The sequence below is a fragment of the Chiloscyllium plagiosum genome, unplaced genomic scaffold, assembly GCF_037043375.1.
Source record: "Chiloscyllium plagiosum isolate Xiang-an unplaced genomic scaffold, Cpla_swu_hap1 HiC_scaffold_29, whole genome shotgun sequence".
NCBI lineage: Eukaryota > Metazoa > Chordata > Chondrichthyes > Orectolobiformes > Hemiscylliidae > Chiloscyllium > Chiloscyllium plagiosum.
Window position 1 is genome coordinate 23288990 of NW_028270167.1, and position 10429 is coordinate 23299418.

Sequence of the window (10429 nt, forward strand, 5' to 3'; positions counted from 1 at the left end):
TACTCAACTCTGCCCCTGACTCTCCTTAATTGTTGGGATATTACTAATGTCTTCCACTTTGAAGATGTTCCTAAGTGTTCCCTTACTTTAAGATCCCTTATGAAGTCTGGCTCATTACATAGCACTAAGTCCAGAATAGCCTTAGTGGGCTCCATCACAAGCTGTTCCAAAAGGCCATCCTGAATGCATTCCATGAATCGCCTTTCCTTGGATCCACCAGCAACATTATTTACCTAGTCCAGCTGCATATTGAAGTCCCCATGATCACCTTGTCCTTGCCTTTCTGTCATGCCCTATCTATTTACCACTACATCTTGTGCCCCTTGTCCTGACCACTGTTAGGAGGCCTGTACGTAACTCCCACTATGGTTTTTTTTTGCCTTTGTAGTTCCTCAACTCGACCCACATAGATGCTACATCATCTGACTCTCTGTCATTCAGTGCCATAGACTTAATTTCATGAACAAGGTAACCCCGCCCCCTCTGCCCACCTCCCTGTCTTTTCGATAAGTTGTAAATTCTTGGATGGTTAACTGCCAGTCCTGAACCCCCTGCAACCACATCTCAGTGATGCCTACCACATCATAATCATTCACGAAGATTTGTGCCATAAGTTCATCTACTTCGTTACGAATACTACAAGCATTCAGGCAAAACGACTTAACGCTAAATTTATCATTCTTAAAGATATTGGAAATTGCAAGATGTCCAAAGTTATTCTTCCTTTTTGCTGCATTCCCAGTCTCCCTCAAGCTTAACCCACCTGTGCAAATACTATCCTGATGCTTATTTTTCCACTTAGCTCCATATTCCCCGTCGCTTTCATTTTCCCTTCCCCCCAACTCAGAAGTTTAAAGTCCTACTGATCATGCTATTTATCCTTTTCGCTAGAACACTGGTTCCAGATCAGTTCAGATGGAGACCGTCCCAATGGTACAGATCCCCTGGTTCCAAAACTGATGCCAATGCCCCATGAAATGGAATCCCTCTTCCTCACACAAATCCCTTAGCCACGTGTTTACCTCTCTAACTTTCATATCCCTATGCCAATTGGCACATGGCTCAGGCAGTAATCCGGAGATTATGACCCTTGAGGACTTGTACTTCAATTTCCTTACGAGTGCTTGATAATTCCCAAACAGGTCCTCCCACCCTAGTTTTGCCTATGTTGCTAGTCCCAACGTGGACCACAACTGGATCCCCCCTCTCGCTCCAATATCCTTTCAAGCCGGTCGATGTCCTGTACTCTGGCACGGGGCAGGCAACACACCATACGGGATTCCTGATCCAGCTTGCATAGGATACTATCTGTCCCCCTAATTATAGAATCCCCTCTCACAACTACTTATCTTTTTGCTCTCCCCTCTTGAATGGCCTTCTGCACCATGGTGCCATGATTAGCTGCCTCATCCTGTCAATAGCCCTTTCCCTCATCCTTCTAGGGAGCAAGAATCTCATACCTGTTGGACCTATCTGCCTCACTTACAGTCACACCCTGTTGTCCCTGAACACTTACTGAATTTGAATTACTTAATTTACCAGGTGTGACTGCCTCCTGAAACAAAGTGTCCAGGTTACTCTCCCCCTCTAAGATGTGCCGCAGAGTTTGAAGCTCAGATTCCAAATCATCAATTCTGATCCCACGTTCTTCCAGCAAACAACACTTGCTGCAGATGCGGTCACTGCCATTCACAATGGGATCAACCAGCTCCCTATCATACAGCTACAACACATCACCTGTCCAGCCAAAACTACTTAATTAACTTTTAGCATCATTCACCCTATTATTCAGTGTCTCACTTATTTTCTCTCAACCTTCTTGGTCTCTTTCCCCAGTAGTGTCACACTCTCCCTTTCCCATTTACTCAGCATCTTGGTCAGCCCTTCACTCTTAAACTCACATTCATCACCCCCTCCCAGTGTTTTGCAATTCTACACTCACGCCTTTCATCTGGCATCTCACTTACTCTAATGTCTTATTCTCCCTCTTAACTCTGAATCTCATTTTTCCTGCTTCTCACAGCTCTCTCTGAGTCCACCTTCACTCTGCATCGCACTCTAACCCTTTACTCCAGGTCTTGCTCTCCTTCACTCTGACTCAAGCTCTCTCCATCATATGACACCTCGCTCTAGCCTTCAACCGGGTGTTTCACTCAACTTCTTTGCTCCATGCCTTGCTTTCCCTTCCACCTGGGAAGGGCTTATTCCCAAAATGAGGTCTGGACTATAAATGTCTTCAAGGCAGAGATTGATAAATTCTTGATCTCGCAAGGAATTACGGGCTACGGTGAGAGTGCGGGAAGTGCCGTTGAAATGCCCATCAGTCATGCCTAGGTGGCGGAATGGTCTCAATGGGCCCAATGGCCTTATTTCCACTCCTGTCTTATGTCGATTCTCCTGCTGCTCGGATGTTGCCTGACCTGCTGGGCTTTTCCAGCCCCACACTCCTTCACTCAGCGCCCGCCCCTCATTCACTCTCTCTTCCCCCTTCACGCACTCTCCTTCATCGGCGTCTCACATTTCCCTGTAATTAGCATCTCAATCGCCCCCCATCACTCCAGAATCTCACAACTCAGCCGTGATCTTTTTTGTTCTCTCTCGGTAGTGGGAGAAGCCAAAACCCCGTGACGCACAGAGGAGCGAGGGGCAAGAGAGCCTCGGGCCTTCAGGGGAGCAGGATCCCCCTTCATCCACATCCCAGTAAGTGCGGCTGGGTGTGGGGAATGTGTAGAGTGTCAACACCACTGAATGTTTTGGCGGTCACCACTTGGCGACATTAACCGTCACTCTCTGTGGAACCGCGCGCGCACACTGACGACAGCTGTCCGCCTTCCCGCTCAGCTGCAGCCTCCCGCTCGAGACACCCGCCCATTTGCGACAGTGCTGCCGCGAGGTGGGCGGGGCGTCGTCGCCAAGCTGCCGTCGGTCAGATTGGCCGTGCCGGCCGCCGGCCATCGATGCTGCGACTGCGCGCTCTCGGTGCCGGCTTTAAAGTCGCCGGCGTGTCCGTACCCTGTAGCCGGCCGTTCTGGGACTTTGCTTCGTGTCCCGGCTGCCTCTGCTCGGCCTACCCCTGTTTCCAGTCCCCGCTCAGTCGCAGCGAGCGGGAGCCGCTTTCACCCCGTTCCGACTCGCTCCTCTTAGCCCGGTCACACGTCACCATGGCAGCCCAGAGCATGGCCAAGAGGATGGTCTGGGTGGATCTGGAGGTAACTTTTACCCCAACCCTCACCCCTTTCCCTTCCAACCTGCTAGAGCCATCTGATGGCAAATTAATGTATCCCTGGGGACTAGGAGAGAACTGCCGCTTTGCATCAGCCTCTCCTCACTTTAAACAGCATTTGCAAAATGTTTTCTACAAATGAGGATTTCATTTTAGCCCAGTTGTCAATAATCGTGCACCTTTTAATTCGTCCAGCTTTTCACTTTGTTTGCTTTTTCTGCATTTTGACCTCACCTAAAGTAGCCCGAATATGGTTGTTTCCAGAGACTACTTTACTACTTTAAATTATTTTTTTAACGTCCCGCAATGATCTCGTGACAGGCATGATTTGACAAGGAAACCTAGTTTATGGTTTTAATAGATCCGACCCTAAAGTAAGAAATGCTTTGTGCTATGGCATATGCGGCGTTTGTACTGTGCCAGAGAGAGATGATGCAAGTTTACCTAATGGTTTTTCTGCAGTGAGCTGCATTATATCTGGCATGGTACTTGCTATTGGATGGTGCACTTTTTGCACAAAAAGTCAGTAATTTGACCATGCAAACTGATCAACTCTTCTTAGTTTAAAGTGTTGGTACTCAGGACCTATACAGGTTTTCTACCTGGATGGGAAATGACGTGTACAGCTAAGAAGCTAGAATTGATGGAATGGAATGAAAAGGGATAGAATTAAATTTCAGTTTGATGGCCTGGGTTCTAGATTATTGTCTCCTTTGGTAGCCCTTTAAGATTATGAATGATTTGTTCCACTCCAGCTAGCTGTGTATGATTGGCAGACTCTGCTGTCTGTAAAGTAGGTGGTGTGTGAAGGAAGGAAGAGTTGGGTCCATGACTTGTGCACCCCTTCATCACTGAGCTTCACTTCTGAGTGTTCCTGATGAAGTCTTTTGTTATGCTTGGTGCCTTCCTGAAAGAGCCACCTTCATTTTAGGTCACTTAAAAGTCAGGATCTCCCATGAGCTGGAGGTTTGATCTCCTTCTTAGAAGCTTTCAGGATATGTGCTTGGAGTATACCCATCTTGTGCAGTCAGTACTGTAGTCATCAGATTGACTATAACTTTAATAGTTGATGTGAAGGCACAAGTCACTTAAGTTTTATGTGGGATGGTGATTTTGGAAACAGGTTCACTTGGGGTTTGTTGATGTGACCAGTTTTAAGTTCCTCAACTAGCCTGTTCTGTGCAGAGCTGTGTCTCCTAACTTGTATAGAAGTGAAGTAACTGATGTATAGAAAACCAGAATAATGTTCTGCCTATTGTAATATGGGGTGTAGCTTTTACAGAAGCTGGCTATTTGCAAATAATATGTTGCAATTAATACTTAACCTCTTTATTGTGGAAGTGCCAGAAAAGTGGGAAAGGTATGTAATAAAACTACAATGTGGTCTGACATTTTGCTTTTATCCCTAAATAGATGACTGGATTGGATATAGAAAAAGATAAAATCATAGAAATGGCATGCATTATAACTGATGCAGATTTGAATATTTTAGCTGAGGTAAGGTTTCTTAAAATTCTGGAAAAGACTATTTTAAATGGTGTATTTTGTATATGTTTTGAAACACTGTCCCTGTTACTTTCTATTAGGGTCCACACTTGATTGTTAACCAACCAAATGAGCTATTGGATGGCATGTCGGAGTGGTGTACAGAACATCATGGAAAGGTATGTGGTTGTTTACTATTTGTTAGACTGTATGCCCACAAAAGCATGAATTACATTTTAGTTAATTTATGTAGAGAAAACAAAGATGAGAAAATAAGGGTGAATGATTAAGACACCTTTGTTTTGAATCTGTACCTGAGTTCACGACATAACATACACAAATTGGTGCCAGAGAAATTATTCGCTGATTACTTTTCCTCTGTTCTAAAACTCCCTTTTCACGCAGTAGCACCTTTCTTTTATTTCAACTGATTTCAGTAAATAAAATAAGATTTTTACCTTTTTTTTTGTTTTCTAGTATAATTTCAGTTCCATGTATATCAGATTGTAACAACTTGCCCTGTGGCAAAACAGATCTGACAGCAGTTTCTAGATTGGCATCTGTAACAGTGCCAGAGGTTACTGTCAAATTTACCCTATAGTAATGTCAGTTGCCAGTGGCCTTGCTGTTTATTGTTACAGCAAACAGTGATGCTGAAGTATCCATATAATTGCTATTATTATTGTAAGGGCAGAATTTGCTATTTTCAATTTGGCCAGTTGTTCTGAATTGCATCTACACTGCTCGTAATCTTTACTCACTGGCATCAATTTTTTTTTTCCCTGAGAACTTCACTTTTTTTTTAATTCTTTCTGGGGATGAAGGTGTCTCTGGCTAGGCATTTATTGCCCATCTGTAATTGCCCAGTGGGCAATTGAGTCAAACATGTTGTGGATCTGGAGTCATATGTAGGCCTGACCAGGTGAAGATGGCAGTTCCCTTCTCTGAGGGACATTAGTGAATTGGATGAGTTTTTTTGACAATGGATTCGCTGTCATTACACTCTTAATCCTAAAGATTTTTTGAATTCAAATTTGAATTTTCCAAAATATTGTTTGGGTCTGTGCGTTAATAGTCCTACATTATAATACTACAAGGCCATTGACTCTTGCGCACTACAGGAGATATTGATCATGCCTCCATATATTATTCAAATTAGTGGAAGAAAGAGTAAAGGATGTACTATTTAATGGGCAAAAGAGTCACATGTACAGCATGGAAACAGACCCTTTGGTTCAACTCGTCAATGCCGACCAGATTTCCCAACTCAATCTCGTCCCATCTGCCAGCACCTGGCCCATATCCCTCCAAACGGTTCCTATTCGTATACCCGTCCAGATGCCTTTTAAATGTTACAATTGTACTGTTGAGTTGAATTTGAAAGTGTGACTCGGTTTAAATTTCTGTGATGCATGTGATTACCACGTTAACAATGTGAAACATATTTTGATCTTCCTTGCAGTCAGGCCTCACACAGGCAGTGCGTGATAGTAAGATCAGCCTGCAGCAAGCAGAATATGAATTTCTGTCTTTTGTACGTCAGCATACGCCACCAGGTCTCTGTCCTCTTGCAGGTATGGAAGATTCAAATAAGATATTGTCTTGTCGTCTTAATGCTTAGTGTATAATTACTTGGCGCAGCACAGGTGGATAGGGTGGTGAAGAAGGCACATATTATACTTGCCTTCATTAGCTAGGGCGTAGAATGTAGCAGCAAGGAAGTCTTGTTATAGTTGTAAAACGTGGGAACACAGATGGCATACCGTATGCAGTCCTGGTTGTCACGTTTTTTACTTTTTGGAAAGAAGTGGGTGCAGTGAAAAATCAACAAGATGTTGCCTGTGGCCAGAAGTCTCGGTTATGCGAAGAGACTGGATAGGCTGGGTTTATTTTCCTTGGAGCAAAGGTGGCTGAGGCAGGGGTCTGATATATGATGTACAAAATTGAGAGGTGTAGACAGAGTATCTCTTCCCCATGGCAGACAATTTCTAAAACTAGAGGGCATACATGAAGGTAAGGAGCAAGTAGTTTCAGAGGAGGTATGAATGAGATTTTCTTCACCCAGAGTGTGGCAGATATATGAAATATGTTGCCTGAGAGTGGTGGAGGCAGATATTCTAGCCACACTTAAGCCTCTAGATCAGCAATTAAAATGCCCAGGCAATATGGGTCATGGACCAAGTGCAAATAAATCAGTGTAGTTATTGGTTGACATAGAGACCATAGGCCAAAGGAACTGTTTTCCGTGCTCGAAAGACTTTAAATATTTTAAGGAAATTTAATGATTATAGCAAATATTCACTCTTTTTTTTTTTTTAAATTTGATACCTAAAGAAGCAAAGAATCACTGAGAATGGACAAATAAACCAAAAAATGTCACAAATAAGGATTTTTCTTTGGACAAAATTGTACTGGGGAAATGTTTATAACCACCAGCCTGGTCCTAATTGGGTGATCCATATATACTTCTGATGTGTAAACACTAAATATACAATTGCAAGAGCTTACAACCTTCAAGATGAGTGAAGACCATTCAGAAGGGGTGAGTATAACAAAATTCATATTCCAAATGCTTATTTCTAGGAAATTCAGTCCATGCTGATAAAAAATTTCTGGACAAGTATATGCCACAGTTCATGAAGCACTTGCATTACCGAATAATTGATGTTAGCACTATTAAAGAATTGTGCAGGTAAGAAGTTTGCTGTTTTAGTCAAATTTTGACTATTACTGAACAGTAATGATATTGAAATACAATGTGAAAATGAATGAACTTGAGTGCACTGCACTTTTGTATGCTTCTGACTTTTGTTTTGTTGGAGCCCATGGTATCACCACAGCACAGGAGTAAGTTTACTTGACGCATATATCTGCATCTAGGTTGCTATTGTAGGAGACAGACTACTGACAGCCATGGTAATGATAAAATAAACTCCTGTCCATAATTAATATCTATAGGAAAGATGCCGTTAAATTTCAGAGGGTGCAGAAAAGATTTTAAAGGACATTGGCAGGACTGGGAGGTTTGAATTGCAGGGAAAAGCTGAATAGGGTGGGCCTGTTTTCCGTGGAGTGTGAGAGGTTAAGGCATGACCTTTTGTAGAGAATTATAAAACCATGAGGGACATGGATAGGGGAATAACGAAGACCTTTTCTCCTTGAATGGGAGAGTCCAAATGAAGAGGGCAGATTTTTGAGGTGAGGGGAAAAATCATAAAGGGTCTGAGGCATGACTTTCATGCAGAGGGTGGTGCATGTATGGAATGAGCTGCCAGAGGAGATGAAGGTGGGTACAATTATAACATTTAAAAGGCATCTGGATGGGTATATGAATTGGAAAGGCTAGAGGAATATGGGCCAAATGTTGGCAAATGGGACTAAGTCAGATTGGAATGTTTGGTCGGCATGGACAAGTTGGACCAAAGGATCTGTTTCCATGCTGTGTGACTTGATAATATGAAGGCTTGATCTTGGTTTCTTGCAGTTTCTATTATCATTTAGCCATTTCACTTGCAATTTTCTAAGCTCAATGAGAAGCTTAACTACTGAGAAAAATCCTCTATCCCATTCTATTGTGACATCAAAAATAATCCTTGCTAACTGATCTCAATTTTCAGAGTAGTGTTGATACTTAAGCCTTTTTGTTTTCCCCCAAGCTATCAATTTCTAAGAGCTATAGTTTGGTTCCAAAATGTACTTTCATCATTGATGCTGTCCATTATATTAAATTCCACCCCCCACCCCCCCAATCTGTCAGCCTAATAAGTCATAAGAGTAAATGTTCTTTGTTTTGGTGTTTTTAGACGCTGGTATCCAGATGAATATGAAGACGCACCAAAGAAGAAGGCATCACATCGGTGAGTAATGCCTGCTATTGCTAACTATATTTTTGAACATTCAAAATGAGCTGTTTATTAAATCCTTTTTATCATGGAACTTTTTAAAATATAGATTATAGATATGGGATTCTGTAAATGCTTTTTTTCAACCCCTTGAAGCTATCTACTCTTGATTCTTAACCGCTGTAAATATAACATCTGGGCAGTATTTTTTCCAATGTAAGTGAAATTTTGCCAATGCCAGAAATCCAACTAGCACTGAAAATGCTTGAAAAACTCAGCAGGTCTCATTGCAGCAACTGTGGAGCTCTCTGAAGGAGAGTCACATCAGACTCAACATTAATTCTGTTTCTCTCTCCACAGATGCTGTTGAAGTTTTGTCAGCATTTGCTATAATGCTCATCCTTTTTCAGTTTCTTGACTTTCTACATAACTGTTTCTATTTGGCTGTATCTTTACCTGTCCAGAAGAAGGCTGCACAAATTTCTTGTATGAAAAGATCTTTGTGGTGTTATTGATCTGGTCCCTCAGAACTTTTTTTAAATGTAGTTGAAATTGGGCAAACTTGGACAGTGTAGAAGTAGAACACCGAATGAATGTCTTTTGAACAGATAAAGACAACATCAAACTTTGCTGCCATGTCCACAATCATGATCTAGACTACTCAATCAAGGAACAAATTTGTCTTTTGTTGACCATCATCTTTGAGAATTGTACTGACATCTCCGAAAGTATGATCCAACAGAACCGTTTTACCTTTTTGCTGAGAACACTATCCAAGTGCATAATTTTGCAAGTTTTTGTCATTTTTGTTACACAAGCTAACTGTAATCCTTAAATTGTATCATCTTTCAGAGCACTAAATGACATCCGTGAGAGCATCAAAGAACTACGGTTTTACAGGACACATATATTTAAAGAAACTAAAGCAGATGAGAAGAAAAGAAAAACTCATCTAGAAAATGGTGACAATAACCAGCAAGAGAGCTAGAACTAAAGGATTGGCTGACATCTGGAAAGCTCATCCAGAAAATTCTATGCCTGTTTACATTTTTTTGCTTCCAGTCAAGTGTTGGACACTTGAAAATGAGCTCTTTTGTGACATGTAGTGGTTAAAAGCAGTATCTAAATTTCTTTGTTGTGTTTAGCCCTTTTTAGTTGGACTTCAATCAAATTTGTAATAAAGCCAGTCAAGGCTTCATTTTGTTTCTTGCAGTTGGAGTCTTTGGCCTATGGATCAACACAACAGCATTATTTTAGAACCCCGCTGCTTTTTTTTATTTCACATTTTTCCCATTTAAATGCATAATAATAAATCTGACCATTTTCTGCTTCAATTTCTAATTCGGATTTCAATTTCAATATCTTTGGAGTGGTTGATTTACAATTATTTGCAATTTAGAATTTATTACTGCATATGATGTGACTACCTTGTTTCTCTGTTGCTGATTTCAACTTGCCAGAAACTAGTTTAACATTTAATCATGTGTTGAAATAGTGTACATAGCATTTATGAATTGAGCAGTTCTGATTTGACTAACAAATACTGTAAACACTCTGTAAACCCCTTCATTATCCTCAACTTTGTTAGCACATTGCATGGAATTTAAAAATTAAACCTTGAGAATGCACTATTTTTATTCAAAATAAACCCTGCCTGTTACAGCAAAAGGTCATGTCTGTTTTAACTTTGAAGAGTGGAGTAAAGGAGATTTGAGATAAAATGGTTCTTCAACCAGCAATAACCTTTTTTTAAAAAAAAAAAAAAAAATCTTTTTAAAGACATTTCCAGGGTGCTTTGGAGGCAATTTGTAGCTTGATGTTGAGTATAAGGAGCTAAGTGATTTGAACCTTGCTAATAAGTTTCATGAAGTGGAGTGGA

The 10429-nt window shown here is 41.3% G+C and overlaps 1 protein-coding gene across 1 annotated transcript; it reads left to right on the top strand.

Annotated features, from left to right (window-relative positions):
- The first annotated feature begins 2931 nt into the window (after positions 1-2931).
- On the top strand, positions 2932-10218 carry rexo2 (RNA exonuclease 2). Its single transcript, XM_043676769.2, has 7 exons — positions 2932-3209; positions 4637-4720; positions 4810-4887; positions 6171-6282; positions 7292-7400; positions 8512-8565; positions 9403-10218. Exons 1-7 carry the CDS (start codon positions 2958-2960, stop codon positions 9536-9538), a joined length of 825 nt encoding a protein of 274 aa, XP_043532704.2. The 5' UTR covers positions 2932-2957; the 3' UTR covers positions 9539-10218.
- Positions 10219-10429: the final 211 nt, after the last annotated feature.

Coding starts and splice junctions, on each gene's coding strand:
- rexo2 (XM_043676769.2), top strand. CDS start 2,958: ATGCTGCGACTGCGCGCTCTCGGTGCCGGCTTTAAAGTCGCCGGCGTG. Junction 3,210..4,636: donor TGGTCTGGGTGGATCTGGAG/GTAACTTTTACC, acceptor ATCCCTAAATAG/ATGACTGGATTGGATATAGA. Junction 6,283..7,291: donor AGGTCTCTGTCCTCTTGCAG/GTATGGAAGATT, acceptor GCTTATTTCTAG/GAAATTCAGTCCATGCTGAT.